Here is a 20,947-nt window from a genome sequence, read left to right as displayed (position 1 = left end):
TGACATATTGTTTGACATGCTTGTAAAACGCAAACACTATTAAGATATAAAACAGAATGGCCTTGTAAAGAGCTAAGAGACAGTTGCAAAAAGTACAAAATGACAAAACCTACAACACATTTCTGCAATTTTATAGCATTACAACAGCACAAGCCTTCCAGGGGTAGAGAATAGGTGAGTCATGGAATGATGAAAATTTGACTCTTTATCTTCTGCCACACCAGTCTGTTCCTGTAAGTCAGTTGGCAAATGTGTGTAAGAGGAAGTTGGTGGAGGTAATTCGAGGGAGAGGCTGACATTACCAGACTAGTGCCCTGCTTTCTGTGCAAAATAGCTTTCACCAGGTATTGGCGGCCTCCCTTATCATACGTCAAAAACTGAGAATGGAGTTCTCCAAATGAACATAGTCCTGCATACTGACACATGGGACTGAAAGATGTCTGTAAAAGAAATTGCTAACAGGATAACTTGGAAACTGTCTATCACTGTGGCTGGCAACATACGGTATGCAAAGTTCAAAAAACAAATAAAAAAAAAACCAACACAGTTTCTTATAGAACCCATAGTGACTAAGAGACCCTCATCTATGGTAAAAGTGGTGAGATTGTGATCTTTACATTCTTTTAATTGATTGAATCAAATTAGTATACAGTTGAAGTGAAGCGCTAGGTGATGACCAGTGAACCTTAGTTACAGATAAGGCTGTTCTAAGATTCATTTTTTGTATTGATTCCCCACTGCTGAAATTTCAGCTGTCACAGTTATAACACAAATAGAGAAGGGGTTAAGAATACCTTTGAGGTACTAAACTTTTCCATTTTTTTCCTAATGAAAAAAAATCTATGAAATTATACTAGCAAACTTCTTGCCTCAATTTGACATAGTGAATATAATTGTTTTCTTGGTGACTCAGACTAATTTTCGTTAAAAATAAACATCTCTTTGGGGCACCTGGGTGGCCGACTCTTGGTTTTGGCTCAGAGCGTAATCTCAGGATCTTAGATCGAGCCCCCGCATTGTGCTCCATGCTCGGTGCAGAGTCGGCTTGAGATTTTCTTTCCTTTCCCTCTGCCTCTCCCGCTCATGCTCTGTCTCTGTCTCTCACTAAAATAAAGAAATCTTCTAAAAAAAACAAACATCTTTTAAAAAACTGTTTTGTAGATAATGGGCAATGTATGGCCAGATTGGTGCTGTACCGCAGTTGCTTCTGACACTTCTAATGTAAGCCCTTGGCTCCCCTTGGTCATAATCACTTAAGATACTGGTATCAACATTTGATTTGTACCTCCATCCGGAGTCTCTTGTTTGGGTCGTCCATTTTGTGCCCACCTTCATGGATCTGTTCCTTACCTTTTTTTGTTGTTGTTCCTTACTTTTTTGACTCCTGACCTTTTCTATTGAATGGACACCCTTTTTACAACTTAAACTTGATATTTGATTTTTTTTTTCATCTTTGACCTTTGGTTTACCCACTAACCACAAATTGTATTTTCCCTTTAGCTGTGCTACTAGCTATAGTGGATAAACAGTTCATCTGATTCAGCTTGGCCCAGGAAAACTCTCTTGTTTAAGACCCTTGGGACTTTTCTAGCAAATCCTACACCAGCCAGGTTTTTTCTTGTTATATGAGTGGAACGAGGCACTTTAGTTTTGCTGTTTTTGTTTTTTATGTTTTTTAGAGAGAGAGGGAGAGCAGGGGTGGGGAAGCAGAGAGAGAATCTTAAGCAGCCTCCACACCCAGCACAGAGCCTGATGGCTTGATCTCACAGCCCTGAGATTATGACCTGAGCCAAAATCAAGAGTCGGTCGCTTAACCGGCTGAGCCACCCAGGTGCCCTGTTGTGCTGTTTTTAAAGATGACCACATTTGTCATTACCATTTTCTTACAGAGGTTAGGCTTTGACCCTTTTATGTGTCTGCCTTTATGTGTAAATAGTTACTGAATTAAAGACAGGACTAGATTTCTCGTAAGTGTTGTTATTTTCCTCAAGAAAATTATATTGTTGCTTTATCTGGCCAATCTTATTACTTCTAAATAACTCAAACCGTGGATCTTTGATATACCTCCTTTATTCTTCAATCTTTTTTTTTCCATCTGTATTAGTGTTTTGGTTAGATTGTGAATAAGGACTATTCCTCATGATTCTAGTAATTAATGCTAGGGCACTTGATAAGTGTTCAAAAATTTTTTAAAGAAATAACTCAAAGTGGGATGCTTGGGTGACTCAGTTGGTTAAGCATCTGCGTTTGTCTCAGGTCATGATCCTGGAGTCCTGGAGTCGAGTCCCACGTCTGGGCTCCTTGCTCAGCAGGCAGTCTGCTTCTCCCTCTGCCTGCTGCTCTCCCCGCTTGTATGCTCTCTCTCTCTCTGACAAATAAATAAAATCTTAAAAAAAAAAAAGTAACTCAAAGATTAGAAATGTGTTTGTTTTTAAGAAGTTTTACAAATTTCGTATTTTTATCTGTAGTAAAGTTTGGCTATTTTTATAAAAAAATATGTTAATACACATTTAACTTCTGGATGCAGAAGGATTTTTTTTTTTTTTTAAGAGGGAGGGTGAGAGGGGCAGAGGGAGAGAGAATCTTAAGCAGGCTCCACACCCAGTATAGGGCCTGATGCAGGGCTTGATCTCACAACCCTGAGATCATGACCTGAGCTGATGCTTAACCGACTGAGCCACCCAGGTGCCCCTGATACAGAAGGATTTTTAACATGAAATAAAAAGTAAGAGCCGTTAAATAAAAATATTCAAAGATTTTATTACAGGGGGAGCTGGGTATCTCAGTCGGTTAAGTGTCCCACTCTTGATTTTGGCTCAGGTCATTATCTCAGGGTTGTGGGATCCAGACCCGTGTCAGGCTCTGAGATCAGCAGGGAGTCTGCTTCAGATTCTTTCCCTTTCCCTCTGCAACGCTCTCTCTCTCTCTAAAATAAATAAATAAATATTTTTAAAAAAAAGGTTTTATGGGGCACCTGGGTGGCACAGTGGTTAAGCGCCTGCCTTCGGCTCAGGGCGTGATCCCGGCGTTACGGGCTCGAGCCCCACATCAGGCTCCTCTGCTATGAGCCTCCTTCTTCCTCTCCCGCTCCCCCTGCTTGTGTTCCCTCTCTTGCTGGCTGTCTCTATCTCTGTCAAATAAATAAATAAAATCTTTAAAAAAAAAAAAAGGTTTTATTACATTAAAATGAAATAAAAATCTGTATGGTAGGGGCGCCTGGTGGCTCAGTCTATTAAGCGTCTGACTTCGGCCCCTGTGTCGGGCTCCCTGCTCAATGGGGGGTCTGTTTCTCCCTCTCCCTCTGACCCTCCTCCCAGCTTGTGCTCTCTCCCTCTCTCTCTCAAATAAATAAAATCTAAAAAAAAGAAAAAAATCTGTGTGGTAAAAATACCATTATCAAAATTTAATGCCAATTTGTATGTATGACTTATATCTATGACATATTCTTTTTCTTTTCTTTTTTTTTAAAAGATTTTATTTTATTTATTTGTCAGAGAGAGAGAGCACAAGGGAGCAACAGGCAGAGCAGGTAGAGGGAGAAGCAGGCTCCCCGCCATGCAGGGAGCCCGATGTGGGATTCCTGGGATCATGACCTGAGCTGAAGGCAGACACTCAAACGACTGAGGCACCCAGGCATCCCTCATATATTCTTACATGTGTAACAGAATGTGGAAATTTTCATATATATGTGTATATATATATATATATGCATATGTATGTATATACACACACACACACACACTCACAAATGAGTAAGATTTGGGCAAAAAATGAGTAAAGGTCATGAACAAGGAATTAGCCAAAGAAGGAATGCAAGTGACCAGTAAACATACGAAAAAATTATCAATCTTATTTGTAATCAAAGTTAGAAAATAGAACAAGATAACAATTTTTATCTGTCAAACTGGTAAGAATTAGAAAAACACAATAATGCTTAAAAATTGGTTAGTATTCAGGGAAATAGCTTCATAGCTTGTAGGTTTGGAGTATGAACTGTACAACTTTTATAAACATCTGTATAACCTTATGTGTATAGAAGGCAGTTGATGACATATATCAGAAGCTTAAAAACTGCCTTTTACTTAGAAATTCTACCTCTAAGAATTTATTCTAGAGCTATAACAGGAAAAATATAAATGTTAATAATGAGGGATTGGCTAAGATTGTTATGGTACATATTTTAATATAATAGAATTCTAGTCAGCCATTAAAAATGAAATGATAGATTATATTTAGTGATTTGAAAATCAATGTTCATAATACAAGCAAAAATTTTGGACATAAGTATCAAATATGTCCCACTGTAAAAATTAGCCTTTTGGACATCCCTGGTTACCCAAGCATAAAAGTCAGCAATGTTACCCTCATTAACCATAACATCAGATTTTCCTAATGCTTTATTTTAACAGAATTCCAGGCACAATTTAAAATGTGTATATTGTAATGTAATCAATAGTTCTGAATAATGGGTGACTACTGGTTTTGCTCGCAGAATCTTTTCAGTGTATTTGACATTTTAGATTTCAAGTGTATTTGATACTCAGATCAGCAATTTGGGAGAGCTTTCTGCAATGGTGAAAATGTCCGATAATTTGCACTGCCCATTACAGAGGTATTTAGTACCCACATACAGCTGTTGAGCACTTGAAATATGGCTAGTGCAATTGAGGAACTGGAATTTTATATAATTTCAATTTATTTAAATTGCCACATGTAGCTAGTGGCTATCATAATAGTACAGTGAAGATTACTCTCTTAATCTATAAATTGATCAGTGAAGTATTATTAGGGGCATTGAAGACAACAATACTCTTATTTCCAGATACCAACATCTGTTTTCTGAGGATTAGCTCTACAACCATCGCTTTTCTTGCATGACAGGGGTTCTGAAGTGATTTTTCCTGGAAGCCAAAAATGTGATCAAGCCAGTTATGCCTTTCTGTGTGCTGTGTATGGCACAGATAACTACATAAATCTTACAGTTGAACATTTCAGGAAGCAAAGGCAGCTGCACTAACTATAGCAGTGAACGCTTTGCTAGTTTTTACTTGTTATTTGTGCTGTTGATCATATGTGAGTACTGCGCTTTGCCAGGATATAGGGCAGTTACATAAGTACTATAAAAAAATTTTCAGATCAGTGACTGCGCAAGAACAAGGGGAGGAAGCCAATGTTTGTTGAGTGCTTAGTGTTAGTCATTCTGCTCAGCACTTTCTCATACGGATTATTTTAGTTATTTAGTTGCCTTTTTCACATTATCACGGAGGGCTTCTCACTTGCCAGTGTGTGTGCCTCCATTTACTTTATTTCCTTCTAATTTCTGCCTTTGTGTTTCTTCTTTGTTTCCCAGTCTACCTGTTCATCTCAGATTTTCTTTTTTCTTTTTTTTTCTTTAAGATTTTATTTATTTATTTGACAGAGAGAGGGGCAGCGAGAGAGGGAACACAAGCAGGGGAAGTGGGAGAGGAAGAAGCAGTCTTCCCGTTGAACAGGGAGCCCAATGCAGGGCTCGATCCTAGAATGCTGGGATCATGACCTGAGCCGAAGGCAGACGCTTAACGACTGAGCCACCCAGGCGCCCCACATCTCCGATTTTCTTCTCCGCAGCTCTTCTTTCTTTTTTGGCATTGTCTCTATTGTAGAGTTTTATATCATCAACTTGCTTTTTGTAACCACTATGGTATTTTGATAGTTGCATCTTCCTGTCAGTAGGCTGTTGTCCTTTTTAGGCAGTCTTAAGGTGCCCATGTTGAGCTCTTTTGGCCCATTATCTAAGAACTCTTTATTTGCTACCAGAGACACTTAGTTTAAAAAATCCAAACATCGAAAAGGAGTTGTTACTGCAGTAGAGCAACGTATTGTTTGCTTCTCAAAATCAGATGTATTTCTTTGGGTGTAATCCTTCTCTTGGCAAGTCTATAAGTAAATTCCAATTTTATCCCATAACAACTATCTGCCTTCTAAAGAGTAATAACTTTTTTTTAATAAAGATTTTTAAATTCTTTATTTGAGAGAGAGAAAGAGCACTAGCAGGGGGAGAGGGAGAAGCAGACTCCCTGCTGAGCAGGGAGCCCAACTGGGGGCTCAATCCCAGGACCCTGGGATTATGACCTCAGCCGAAGGCAGATGGTTAACCAACTGAGCCACCCAGGTACCCCAAGAGTGATAACTTCTAAAAAATGGAATAATAGGCAAGAAGGTTAGCTGTATGCCAGGGAATATATTACTAACACATTTTATTTTATTTAGTGTCAGAAATTTGGAGAGTATCACAAAGATGATCCAAGTTCCTTCAGATTTTCAGAAACTTTCTCCCTTTATCCACAGGTGAGTAGATAAAGTCCATGTTCTTTTCTTAGTGTTGACAGTAGCATTGGGTCTCCCTTCTTCTGTTGTATAAGAATATACGATCTGTTGTATTGGGTTATTCTTTTGGTAACGTTTTAAGTTTTGGGATAGCTAAGAAATTAAAATTGTCCTGGAGTAGTTACTGAAAAGTGTATAGTATTTTTATGATGGCCTTCAAAACAGTCATTTATTTGTGGTGAAAGAAATTTGCACTGGAACCCTACTCTGGAGTAGAGTTAGGTGTAAGGTAGATTAGCTTTCCATCTGATACAAGGGATCTATCTAATTATAGTAGTACTGAAAGGAAGTACCTTGGCCAGTCAGCTAGTCTTATAGAACAATTTTATGGGAATATACCAGATAAATAGAAAAGAAGCTAATTTGATTTACCTTACAGAACTTTTCCCACTTGGGTTGTGGAATCTGCCTGTCTTATTTTGATAGATATTTTTAGAAGTCTAGGTGGTTTATATGATGAGTAACAGAACATTTATTCAGCTGAGGTCTTTATGCAGGGAACTTCAGGAGAATAAAGATGACTGACACGAATCTCACTTTCAAGGAGCTTTCAGTCTGAAGGGTGAGATCTGAAATACACGTAACACAGAACAGAAAGAGAGAAATGCTATGAGAGAGACACAGAATTTAAAGGGAACTTAAAGGAATCCTTCCAAGCAAATGGTGTGATACATCTTTATAGAAGAGGTGGCATTTTAGCTTAGCCTGGAAGGATGATTATATTGAGATGTGGAAATTCAAATTTTTGCCCATGAATACGTCACTCAAATCTTCAACTTTGTTTTCAGAAATACTCTTATTTTTTATCGATCTGTAGTGTAGAAACTTCATGTTTATACAGGGAGGTGTCCCTAAACCTCTGGTTGCAGTTTTGGAGAACTAGGAAAGGGCAGAGTCTGTTTGTCTTAAGGCGGGCAAAACCCTTTCTCAAGCCTCATATTAGTAGCAGAAACTAATAGGAAAGAGAATGTGAGCATTAGCCTCAGTATTTGACTGAATGCCAAACACTTTCCTTTCTTTCTCTTCTCTTCCAACTCCAAGCTTTCTTTTTAGGCTTTTGATAGTTGATTTCTCGAGAGATCTGGGACTCTCATCTTTTCCGATCTATTGGAAATCACGGAGGACCCAGAAATAATTTTTTTTCTTTGGGCTTTTAAAGCCTGATGCTCTTCTAAAAGGTAACATAGACTAAATGTAGGGAAGGTTTTTATTTCTAAAATATCTACCCCCAGATTTACTAATTACGCATTGCTGTGAGTAAACAGGAGTGGCTGAAGTGGTAAAGGATGAGAGAGCCTCTCTCTGATCACTGAGAAAAGAAGAGGAATGAGAGTGTCACTGAGTGGCATGTGCTGGGAGAGACGTGTGGAATGAGTCCCGGCAGGAGCATCATGTAGGCACTTGAGCCCTGAGGGTGGAGGGAAGTGGACAGAAGTAACTGAAAGACAAATGAGAGTTCTCTGGAAAGCTGATTCTGTTGATTGTATCTGAGACCTTTGAATGTATCAAAGCACAATGTAGCATCCTTTATTCAGGCCAGACTCTTCCCCTTTTTGATCTCTTTCACATGAGGAGTGGGTAGAAGGAAAGTGAAAGGAGAAAGAAGGAATGAAACAATGTCCAAAGAATGTTTCTTAGGGATAAGGAAGAACTTAAATATTAAGAAACAAGTGGGTATATGTAAGTCCTTTTTTTTTTTTTTTAAATCAATGCAGACCCTTCCCAGCGCAACTTTTGGGAGCTCTCAAAAAATAGAAACTCTGTTAATCTATTTTTATGTTCTCTTGGCGTCTTTTGATGGTGGTAAGGAATAGTAATAAAAAAGTTCAGAGATGTGGCTGGAGAGATAAGGAATAAAAACAGAAGAATGCTGAGAATGCACCATGTAGCATCAGCCTCTGGATAACTTAGATCCAAGCAAGGAGTTTTTTGTTCCTATTCTTGCTTTCCTTTTGAGTCATCTCTTTTACTTTAATTTTTTTTATTGTTGTTAAATTATATTTTCACGTAACTGATAAAGATTGTGAATAAGATTCTTAAGAATACAATTTAGAATGTCCTTATTATAACTTGTTTTATTGTCTTGATAGTTCTAATCAAATGCTTTTTTTTTCCTTTTAAAGATTTTATTAATTTATTCGACAGACATAGAGACAGCCAGCGAGAGAGGGAACACAAGCAGGGGGAGTGGGAGAGGAAGAAGCAGGCTCATAGCGGAGGAGCCCGATGTGGGGCTCGATCCCAGAATGCCGGGATCACTCCCTGAGCCGAAGGCAGACGCTTAACCGCTGTGCCACCCAGGCGCCCCTAATCAAATGCTTTTGTAATAGTAAGCTGTTGCAGTAAAATCAGTAAAAGCTATCTCATGTGTGGTTTTTTTTTTCTTGTAGTTTATGTTTCATTTAAGAAGATCTCCTTTCTTACAAGTTTTTAACAATAGTCCTGATGAGAGTTCATATTATCGTCACCATTTTATGCGTCAAGATTTGACCCAGTCCCTAATCATGATTCAGCCTATTCTGTATGCATATTCTTTTAGTGGACCCCCAGAGGTAAGAGAGGCAGAAAACAAAAATTGGTTTTGTTACTGTGATGTGTGGCATTAAAAAGTAAAAACAATTAAGTTTTTCTTGAAATATAGTTACTAAATATAAGAATTTGGTTCAAGAAGTTATGTTATTCATATATTCACTTAAAAATATTTGAGTGCTTACTGTATGCTAAGTTGCACTAGAAATCATTTTTAAAAATGTAAAAAGTGAGGTGGAAGAGACTTTTAAGATCAATTTGTGTAGTTATTTGGTTGATCAAATTCTCTAGGGCTTATGATTATTCTTATGTCTTTAACAGTGTCCAGAGGTAGTGATGGTTCTAGAACCTGTAGCTTATTCCAGAGTAAACTGTCTGATAATTTGGACTTTCTGTCTCAACAAAACATCTTGCTTAAATATCATCTCATTCTCCTGTAGCTTTTTTTGAACATAAGATACCGTTGATTATAAAGATGTATATTTAGAAAGGTGATAATAAAGTCATTCATTTAGATTTCTTAGCAAACTGTCCCACTTACTTTAACCAATTGTTAAACAGTTTTTCTATTTTGTAGTTAAAATCGTCTGTTTTACAACTTAAGAGTAATATCTCCTGATTAATGATCTCTTATGATACCTTTATTCATTGTTTTGTATAAAACATTTTGTTACTATAATTGTTTTTAGTAGTTTGTCATAGTGTCCACTTTTCTAGAAAATATATATTGTTAATGTGATGGTCTAGCTATGTATTTGGTTTTATAGTTCTTTGAACCAGGAAAGAGTTTTAGAGATTTTTTTTTTTATTTCAGAGTAATACATTTTAATTGTAGATACCTGGAAAATGTAGATTAGTGTTTAGAAGAAATCTGGAATCCCACAATCCCTGCTGTCTGCTCCTGTTAAATCCCAACCTTTCCATTTAATCCACGAATCCCATTAGCTTCATTTACTTAAGGCTTTGCTTTTGGAGTTATTCTCTTTCTTCTATCATCACTTACTCTTTCTCTGGTTCATTCCCATTAACATAGAAACCCGAGTCACATTCACGTTAAAAACCAACAGACAAACCACCCTGGACTTCACATTTTGTCTAATTGCCACCCATTTCTCTGGCCTCAGTTGCAGCTGAACTCAGTTACCTGTTGTCTATATGATGATCTCGCCTCACATTCTCTTCTCAACCTACATGATTCAGATTCTTGTCCTTAACATTACACTGAAAAAACTCTTACCAGGCCACCAGTGTCCTACCTATCTTGCCAGAACTCTCGACAGCATTAATTGACCTAATGAGGACTCTCCTCAAAAACCTTTTGTTTTAAGCTTCTCTGACACCTGCAATACCTAGTTTTCCTCCTAATCACTGCCTGTTCCTTCTCAGTTTCCTTTTGCTGACTTCTTCTTTTCAGAACTCTGAAGTGTTAGCATGCTCCGGAGTCCAGTCTCTGGCTTTTGCTCTGTGATATATACTGTGCTGCAGTATAATCACATAGCTTTAATTACCATCTTCATGCACGTGATACCCAAATTTATGTCATTAGTTCTGGCCACTCCCTTACATTTCCTACTCAGAACTATTTTTCCATCTCCAAATTTGCTCTTCCCCAAGCCTTTCCCCTCTCACTCAATGGGGCCGTCATCAGGCTTAGGAGTTAACCCTGATTTCCTCTTGGCTCTGCCCTGTTTTTCAGTTGTTACTTCCGTTTTTGTGATTTCTCAGAAAATTAAAATGTACTGCAAGAATTCATGGTAACAAGATGTTTTTAAGTTATAAGGTATAAATTTTAAATTTTAAAGATATCCTGGAAAGATCTGTTTTGTAACTTTAAGTAATTTATTTTTCCATCTTCCTCTTCTCTCGTTGTTCTCTTCTGTTAGCCGGTTCTTCTTGACAGCAGCAGCATTCTTGCAGATCGCATTCTTCTCATGGACACGTTCTTCCAGATTTTGATTTATCATGGTGAGGTAAGATTCCATAGCATTTAAAGCTGTGCACGTATGTGCAATAGAGTCTTTTTATTCATGGAAGCTTCCCCTTCTTTACCATATGGCTACTGTTTTCTCTGTGATAAAATACATATAAAATACGATTCTTCCTGCCACAGGTTTTTAGACTTCATTTGCAGTTGACCTACCTGTGATCGTTCTGTCCACGTACAATTGGATAAATGGATTTTGCACAAAGCATAGTGTTGGGAAAGTGAGAGCATTGATGTATACATAGGCATGCCATACTTTTTGGTTTTACCTGAGACATCAAGAAGGGAAAAGCCTTTGTCAGTAGGCAGGCTCTCCCTTTCATTATTTCACGTTAATCATTTAAAAAGCATTCCATTTGATGCATTTAAAGTATTTAAAAAATATTCCACATGATCTGAAAACTCATTCAAAGCATAAGTGAATTAAAATTAAAATTTATACCTTTACTTAATTGGAATGGGACATGATTGAAAAGAGCAGAATATCTGAATAGCCACTAAGCTTTAATCCAGGTATTTAGCAGAACTCTGTTCATTCCTGCATTTATTCATTCAGCCAGTAATTAAATGTTTCCTCTGTCTAAGAAAGCATTGTATTCTGGATGCCTTGGAAGATACAGAGATTTCTTTTTCACAGACCCACTCTCAAACTTATAGTCTAGAATTCTAGTAACTTGTGCAGATTTATTTTTCCAGTTGTTTTAATTGTAATTGATTTTAGATTTGTACTGTAATTGTAAAAGTGTACTCAAAATATCCTTTTAAGTAATATGATCTAGGCCTTTTAAAAGATTTATTAATTATTATTTTTAATTGATGCCAGTACTACTATCCTTCAGTTTTTAAGGATAATGCCTATTACATGACAGAGTGAGGTATTTTGCTGCTTTTTAAAATTTTTTTGTAAAAATAGCTTGTTAATGTGCTAAAAGGAGAAATCTGAAATGCACATGACTGTTCCTCTGTTAAATACAGAGATATAAAGCCATATAGAGTATATATTGACTGGTGCAGTTAAGTTAGAAACCAAGCCAAGTTTAAATTTTTGGATTTAATTACATGGTTTTTGGAGGCATTTACCTTAATAAAAGAATTGATTCAGATGCTCTTCTACAGGTATATTAACTTTATAATGTTATTGCTATTATTACTAAAGTTTTTATGTTTATATATCTTGCCAGAACGTAAGTCCATTGATAAAGACTTTTATAATAGTAGCTGGTTAATTTTGAAGTCTCTGGGAAATATTCTGTTAACAAAAATCCCCCTCGTTTATCATAAACTTAGATTTTAGCAAATAACATAAATGTAGTATTTAAACATTTTTCTGGTTTGTTATTTCTTTTTACTTTTAAAGGAGAAGAAATATTCTAATTTTGCATCTGTTTACTCAAGAATACCAAAATTAGTGTTCTTGATTTAAAAACTGATAAATGAAATAATGATTTATAATTTTCTTATTTTCTGAAGATTAATTCCCTTGAAAAAACCTCTTAAAGTTTTTGGATAGGCAAGAAGTTAAAAGTAATAATTTCTTCAATTGCTTTAAAATTAGACCATTGCACAGTGGCGCAAGTCAGGATACCAGGACATGCCAGAATATGAAAACTTCCGCCATCTTCTCCAAGCCCCGGTGGATGATGCACAGGAGATTCTTCACTCCAGATTTCCAATGCCAAGATACATCGACACTGAACATGGAGGGAGCCAGGTAAGTGTGGTCAGTTTGTTGTTGGTATTGTAATGAGTTGTTCCTACTTGCCTTCTGACCTTCATTTGAAAAGACTGCTTTACAAGGCAAGTCAAAGAAGAAGGAGATGGGTAGAAGGTTTACAAGGGAAAATATGCTTCCTTTTTGCCTTAGCATTGAGAGCAAAGCAGTGATTCTTGGCCAGTTGCCTAAAGCTGGCAGTTTCTCCCACCTTCTACCACCAGCCTAGATTGAATAACAGAGCCGGGATGACATTATGGTGGCGCGTCAGCTTTAGTGGAGCAAGAACAACAACTTGGAAAAAAATTGAGTGTACCTTTTTCGGTATAATTTTGTTAAATCAGTTTATTTAATGAAGAAGTCTATGACTGTGAAGTTTGCGGTAACATAATTTTTTCTGTTTTCCTCATTCTGTCATTTCAGTTTTCTAGAAAATGTCATATAATAGGAAAGCATTAGATTACAAAAGACTTTGGGGTTTTTAGAATTATGAGGATTAAATAAGGTCCATGTACATATACACATGGCCCTTCAGGACCTTTAGAAGGCTAGGTTTAAGACCCCTTAACATAAACTCTTAAAAAAGTTTTTACTTCTCCCTTGTAATTTTATTAGAGCTATAATAAATTAATTATAGGTTAATACAAGTTTGTTTCACTTGCTAAAGGCAGGGACCTTGCTTCATTTATTATTGCTTACCTAGTGCCTAGCACAGTATTATAAAATAGGTGGTAAATATTAGTAACTATTACTCAGAAATGATAGCTACTTACTTTTAGGGTTTTATTGTATTTATAATAAGAGCTACCATGTGTTGAGAATTTGCAAAGCTGTTAGTACTTTACATACCTTGTCTCATTTGATCCTCATAACAGTCCTATTGTTATCTCCATTTTACAGATAATAAGACTGAGACTTAAGTTATTTGTGGCCAAGGAAACACACAGTAAATGGAGAAGCTGGCGTCCGAATCTAGGTGTTCTGACTCTGGAGCCAGTGTTCTTGTGTTAAACTGCTTAGGCATAGATTAGACAAAGATCTTGTGTGATACAAAATTTCAAAAGCTATGACTGCCTCTGTTTTTCCAGTATGAAATAATAATTTATGCCTAGTTCTTTCATTGATGTCTCATCACGTGTAGTGCTATTTTTCCTCTTTTATTCTGGTTTTCATGATGATAAGGCTTAGTGGAGAGATGGTTAAAATGTTGGATAAGTTGTCTTATGGAATAGCCTACAGTTTAAGAAAGTTTGAGAGTCATTGTTTAAAGTAAAAGAATGTATAGTGTACTTTTTAGTACTTCAAATCTCTGATGGCATTTCAGACCAAGTGTTTAGTAAATTTCACACTAATCTTGTACTTGTTGCACACATAAATTTTATATGCTGAGTTTTGGATTCAACAGTTTATTATTTGTTTTTATGAATGTATGATTTGGAAAGAAGAGGGTGCATTTATTTATTTGTAACACGTAGCGGCCCACATATTTCCAAAATTTAGTTCATTTTTTTAAAAGTTACCTTTTAATAAAATTAACCTTATCAAAACATATTAAAGTTGATTTTAGATCACATAATGTGTTTGTTCAGCTCATATTGACTGAATCTATTTTTGGTAGATAATGTTATTTCCTCTTTGCTTTTAAGGCCCGTTTCCTGCTTTCAAAAGTCAACCCTTCCCAGACTCATAATAATATGTATGCCTGGGGACAGGTAAGTGTAAATAGTGGATCTTGGAAATTATTTCTTTTGTGTATTTATAGTTTGTTATTTTAGTGAGAGCTACATTTTTCCCTATGTATTTGCTAATGATTTCTTTTGGAAAAGTAATGAAAAAATGAGTAGGAAATAGAATTAGCATTTGGTGGTACCATAGAAAGTAAAAAGTGATCATTTCAAATAGGTAGAATTCCTTCCTATTCCTAGTTTAGGACTACATCCTTGAGACAAAAAGCAATATAGTGTATAATGTAGGAAGTGATGATTTAAGCTTAAAGCTAGGACATGAACTATAAAAGGCCACACATAATAAGTTGGAAGAGGTCAGGGATTATAGTTGAACAAGAGAGGTAGGAGGCCTGGAAATCATTGTTAATGTATTTTGATTTGTTAGGAGTCCTACCTCTTAGTACAATATATCAACATTTATCAAGTATCCAATGTACAGGACTCTGTATTGGTACTTTTAGGTAAATAGTGATCATCCCTGCTTTTTTTTTTTTTTTTAATGTTTCAAGTTTTTATTTAAATTGTAGTTAGCTAACATATAGTGTAGTATTGGTTTCAGAAGTAGAATTTAGTAATTTATCACTTTGATCATCTCTGCTTTTAAAGAGCCGGTAGTCTAGCATTAGAGGTAAGATACATATCTAAGTAATTAAAATATGAGTCAGTATGAGATATGTTCTTTTTAGAAAGATATAAAATATTATAGGGGTTAGAAGAGGAAGAGGGGAAGAGAGCACATGCTGACAGCAGGAGACCATGTGTGATCCGGAAAGAGCTCAGAAAAGGGAACATTTCCTTTTAGAATGGTTAAAATTTCAAGAAGTAGAAATCGTATGAGGAATTCCAGGTAAAGGACAGTGTGGACCAAGTAAGATACAGAGCACACGTAGGATGAATAGAACAATAAACTGGAAATGTATTGTGTGGCTAAATTGTGGAGGATCTTAAATGCCAGGTTGAATGCCGAGGAGCTGAGTCTTTATTTAGTAAGTAATAAAATGTTACTGAAGGTTTTTGGACAGGGGCAAATTTGAGTCTTAGATAATATAGTTGAATCTTAAGATTGAGAGCAGTCTATAAGTTGAAACTGTAGTTTGAAGTAATCTAAGTGAGGGAATGAAGGCAAGATGGTGAAAAGGAATGATTTCGGTGACATTTTAAAAGTGGAACCAGTGAGATTTGATTAGAAGTTGCAGGAAAGTAAAAGTTACTCTAGGGCAGGATGGCTAAATGCAAAATCTGAATTCTGATTGGATTCTGGATTAGAGAAAACAACTATAAAGAACATGATTGGGATAATTGGTGAAATTTGAATATGGACTGTATATCAGCTACTAGTATAATATTATTAAATTTATTGATTGTGATACTACTGTTAATGGTTATATAGGAGATCGTCCGTGACCTTGGGAGGTATATCCTAAAGGGGGTAAAATATCATGATGTCTTCAACTTACAGAAATGATTCAACAAAAGAGAAAAGAAAAGGAAACATATATAGAAACATAAAGCTAATGTGGCAAAATGTAATCAGTGAATTTAGGTACAGGGTATGTGGGTGCTCGTTGTACTTTTTTCTCAACTTTTCTGTAAGTTTGAATTTTTTAAAAATAAGTAGTTGAGGGAGAACAAGGTAATGTAGGATTTTGAGCCTGGGTGACTAGGAGAGCATGTGCCAGTAAGTGGGAAGGCAGAGAGAAAGTGTTTGATTTTAGACACACTGAATTTGAGATAACATCTAGATGGCCAAATTGAGCAGGCTATTAGAAATTTGGGTTTGGTGGTCAGGACAAGGGTGTGAAAGTTGATCATGGACAAGTGATACTTAAAGTTATCACAGTGGATACTTGTTCAAAGAGAGAGTAGAGAGGCAAAAGAAGGATGAGATAAACCCTTGAGGAAGTACAAGTGGTAGGAGTATTTTATAAATAGAGAGGTGGAAGGAAAATGAAAAGAATACCATACCATGTCGTAATAGGTGAGGGAGGGCTTTATAGAAAGAAGGAAGGGGTTAACAAATTCTGAGATGCTGCAGACCTTAAAGGAGGATGAAGATGTTAAAAGGGTGGATGGACTTGAAGTCTAGGAGGTCAGTTGTGGCCCTGGCAAGCAGTTATAGAGTGGTGAGTACAAGATAGATTGTAAGGGAGTAGTGGGTGCTTAAGATGTGGAGGTTGTAAGTGTAAATGGTTCTTTTGCAAATTTAGTCTGAGTTCGGGTAGTAGGATAGAAGGATGATTCTTACTAGGGTAAGGGCACAGAACTCACTTGTTGTAGAGCAAGTGTAAGAGGCTGACAAAACAACAGCTTATAGATGTTTAAGATCCTCAGAAGCAGACAGTGTGATCACAAGCACTATATGGAGTTGAAGCATTGGTAAAGAGGCAGGACGTTTCCTTCTGCAGAAGCAAAAGGTAGGAAGGGTAATGACAGAGAAGGATGTTGAGGACAGAATGCTCATATTGGGTAATTGCCTGTTTCTTTTCAGTGATAGTGGATTATTCACTAAGAGTGAGACATGCTGGGGTTAAACGACTAGAAAATAGAAAAGATTTAAAAACAGCTATAAGGAATACAAGAAAGCAACAGCAAGTGAATAAAAGGGTTTTATAGCAGTGAGGGCCCATTTTATTTACTAACAATTTCTAGAGCTTGCTTCCGTTATGTTCTTTAACCATGCTTTGTAGTTCAGACATTGCATCAAAGATGAAAGACTTTGGGGGTGATTTAGCACTGGAGATAAGAAAGATGGACACATTATAAAGGGAGTGCAGTAATTTAGAGTAATGTTAAATGACTCTGAGGTCCAGGCTGGGTAGAAGAAGTAGTAATTAGGATTAAGGCCCCTTCCCTTTAAATAGTAGAGGTGCCTCAAAATTTTGCCCTCATTTCTCTGCATATGTTGTTTCTCTGGGTGATTACATACACCCCCATGGGTTCAGCTTTCGTCCGAGGCTAACTTGCAAATCTCCACCTTTGGTTTGGCTTCACCTTGAGCCATAGCCTGGTTTTTCCGTAACTGTCTGTTATACATCACTGGAGCTTCCTGTAGACATTTCATAAGCAACATGTCCCAACTTGAACTTATCTCATTTATAACATACATTGAGCATAATAGATTTGGTCAGGAGAACAGAGATTAGAGTTTGGGAGCTTTGTGGAGGTATTTAAGAGTTAAGGAGCCTTTATGATAAAGATAAATTGAATTCATGGTCTAAAACTCCTGAAAGGTAAGGGTTTTATAGCAAGGAAAGGAGCTTATTACTCTTGAAAAGTGTGGAAGGGGGTACATAGCATGTGAGAGAGAAAAATTTATGCCCATACATTGCATTATCAATATCACCCTCACCATTCCACTTTCCCTGAAACAAAAAGCCAAGTATACTACTATGGCATGGGAGTTTGGAATACAGAATGTACCATGAATCAGCCTTTCCATTACGCTTGAGTCATCTGAGTATTGGATTTAATTCTGGATCTCACAACTTAAGAGAAACTTAGGAAAAGAAAATTGCAGGGCACCTGGGTGGCTCAGTCGGTTAAACATCTATCTGCCTTCACCTGAGGTCTTGATCTCGGGGTCTTGGGATCGAGCCCCCCATCAGGCTCCTTGGTCAGTGGGAAGTCTGCTTCTTCCTCTCCCTCTGCCTCTCCCTCTGCTTCCACTCTCTCCATCTCTAAAATAAATAAATAAAAATCTTAAAAAAAAAAAAAGGTAATTGCAAGAAGATAGGAAAGTAGCACCAGTTAATCAAGTTCATGGAAATGGTGATTAGTCATTATGGAGAAGGGGAGGTTAAAGGATGCTTTAAAATAGTATTCATTAGGGGCGCCTGGGTGGCACAGCGGTTAAGCGTCTGCCTTCGGCTCAGGGCGTGATCCCGGCGTTATGGGATCGAGCCCCACGTCAGGCTCCTCCGCTATGAGCCTGCTTCTTCCTCTCCCACTCCCCCTGCTTGTGTTCCCTCTCTCGCTGGCTGTCTCTATCTCTGTTAAATAAATAAATAAAATCTTTAAAAAAAAATAGTATTTATCAGGGGTCCCCTATCAAATGCCCTTATTAGGGGCCAGGTGAGTAACAAATGAGTGAAGCTCTTTTAAGAAAATCTGATACTCTCAGTGTGAAGAGGCAATACCTCTGGGTCTCTGGTGGTCTAGGGTTTGTGGGAAGAATACAGAAATCCTTTTCTAAAGGGGGTAGCTGTTCCTCCCCTCTAGCTGATTGTTGCCATTTACATAATTTATTTAACAAAATGTTGTGAGCCCACATTAATTCAGACCAAATAAAATAGATCGTTGTGGCTGAACTTCTACATTAAAAAGCATAGTTTAGTTCATGGAAATAATAACTTGCTTCTTGCTTTTCTGGGTTTAAATTACAACATGGGGGTGCCTGGCTGACTCATTCGGTAGAGCTTGTGACTCTTGATCTCAAGGTTGTGAGTTCAGGCCCCATATTGGGGTTTGGAGTCTACTTAAAAAAAATAAATTACAACATGGAGATGTAGTTGGTAGACTTACAAAGAATTGACTGAGCTGTTAAACATGGAGAGACGCCATTCTGGGGTCATAGTTGAAAACTATAGGTTACTTTGCCTTTTCTTTGTCTGTTACAGAGTTTAATAATATGTGCTTGATTTGCACAGTAAGACTCAGTAAATTAGTTATCAGGTTTCCTTGTTATCAATGGGGAAAAATAAGTCTCTCCTTAAAGATACTTTATTTTTAAAGAGTTTTTTATTTATCTGAGAGAGAGCACACATGCTTTAGCACCCGAGGCGGGGGCAGAAGGAGAAGGAGAGGGAATCTCAGGCAGACTCCCTGCTGAATGCTGAGCCCAATGTGGGGCTCCATCCCTTGACCCCCGAGATCATGACCTGAGCTGAAATAAAGAGTTGGATGCCTAACTGAGCCACCCAGGTGCCCCAAAGATATTTTAAATAGGAAAGAAAATCTTTAAACTTTGAAGTTTAATTATTATGACCTGGAAGTAGAGGTATTAGAGGCATAAACGAGAGCCCTAAGGTCTTTCTTGACCTATGCTTTTTGTAAGAGAAATTATGTTAATATTTTTATAGATATAATCATAGTAATAACTAATAAACTGAATCTTTACTGTTTTAGTTCCTATGCTAAGCTTCTTATGCACTCTTATTTAATCATTAAAACACTCTTATGCAGTGGTTACTGTTAATTCTATTTTTCAGAAGAGGAAATTAGGCTTAAAAAGCTTAAGTAACTTATCCAAGATCACATAGCTAAACTGTGGCAGGGTCTGGATTTGACTTAGACCACTCTGAATGGAGAATCTGAATTTTTAATCACTACGCTAAATTGATGATTGAAATTTAGGGAGTTAACTTGGTAGCCAGGCATTTTGCTAAAAATTATACAATCTTACACTTCAGTTTTCTTTTTGTCAGAAATCAAGTACCTAGTGGTAAGTTTTATCCATAGATGGCCTGAAGAGGGCACCACTGCAACACTGTTTCCCCACTGCTTTAGTGCTTCATACACTTAAGTGATAGAAAGCTTGGATCTTTCTGCCTAATTGTGGATATATTTTAAGGAGAAAAAAAGGTGCAGTTGAAAAATTAAGATCAGTCAGCTGCAAATTTTTGATAAGTTTGAGTTGTGCATTTAGTATTTATAATTTCAAATAAGATTTCTACAGTATATAAATTAGAAAATTGATGTGTATTTTTTGTTGACCAGGAGAAACAGATCTGGATTGGGTGAATTGAGGTAGAAAACGTGTAAATTGAAAGAAAATCAGGAATAGTTACAGAAAGAAAAAAGCAAGAGCAACTAGGTTATTATTAGTCTAAGTCATATTTTTGAGACCTTTGCTTCTCTGTGTTAACTATGAATGTACAATAGGGAAAAATAGTTCAGTGTTATAAAATAATAGATTTTTCAAAAGACGTAATAATAGCTCAAATATGTTGTATCCCTGCTGTGTGTGTCAGGCACTGTTCTGTTTCTTTACACAGTTGAACTCATTTAATCATTATAACAACCGTATGAAATAGGTCCTGTTGTTAATCCTTATTTTACAAATGAGGAAACTAAGACACAGAGAGGTTAAGTAACTTACCTTCCTCAAAGTCATGTAGGCAGTAAGTGGCTGAGTGAGGAATTCAGCTCATGCAGTCTGGCTCCAAACTCCAAGCTCTTATTCCCAGTGCTGTTGTCTCCCTTCATTATCAAGTTTTTCAAGTTTTTATAATTAATGTATGAAAACACGTAATAAAATTGATTTTCCTTTATTCAGGAGAGGTTATGGCATGTCTGTGGCAGTGCCATGCTAGAATTTACAAGAGCTATAAATTCCCATCTCCTATTTGTTACCCACTTGCTGATCTCTGAAAATTACTTAACTTCTTGTTTTAGATTTTTATATTTACTTATAAATGAGAACTTGAGTTTCAGGTGAAAAATTTAAAAATCCAGATATAAAGTCTTTCAGAAAACCTTTTTCTTGTTACAGTAGAATTTCACTATTATGGTTTAGATTACCAAAGTCATTCTGTCAACACAGTTTTTATTAAAATAGAAGTTAGGAATTTTCCTTAACTCTTGTTACTTAGAACCATTTAGAACTTGTTGCTTAGAACCCACAGAGATCAA

The 20,947-nt window shown here is 36.7% G+C and overlaps 1 protein-coding gene across 1 annotated transcript in view; it reads left to right on the top strand.

Annotated features, from left to right (window-relative positions):
- SEC23A (SEC23 homolog A, COPII coat complex component) overlaps nt 1-20,947 on the top strand; it is a 56,208-nt gene that overhangs the window by 32,495 nt on the left and 2,766 nt on the right. Inside the window, exons 15-19 of the mRNA XM_008693908.2 lie at nt 6,250-6,327; nt 8,757-8,918; nt 10,779-10,865; nt 12,435-12,590; nt 14,237-14,302. Of these exons, the coding sequence (XP_008692130.1) occupies nt 6,250-6,327; nt 8,757-8,918; nt 10,779-10,865; nt 12,435-12,590; nt 14,237-14,302 (549 nt within the window). The remainder of the gene's footprint in view (nt 1-6,249; nt 6,328-8,756; nt 8,919-10,778; nt 10,866-12,434; nt 12,591-14,236; nt 14,303-20,947) is intronic.

The sequence above is a fragment of the Ursus maritimus genome, unplaced genomic scaffold (genome assembly GCF_017311325.1).
Source record: "Ursus maritimus isolate PB19 unplaced genomic scaffold, ASM1731132v1 scaffold_36, whole genome shotgun sequence".
In the NCBI taxonomy this organism is placed as follows: Eukaryota; Metazoa; Chordata; class Mammalia; order Carnivora; family Ursidae; genus Ursus; species Ursus maritimus.
The sequence above is the reverse complement of the archived record's forward strand: the minus strand, read 5'-3'. Positions and strand labels throughout refer to the sequence as shown.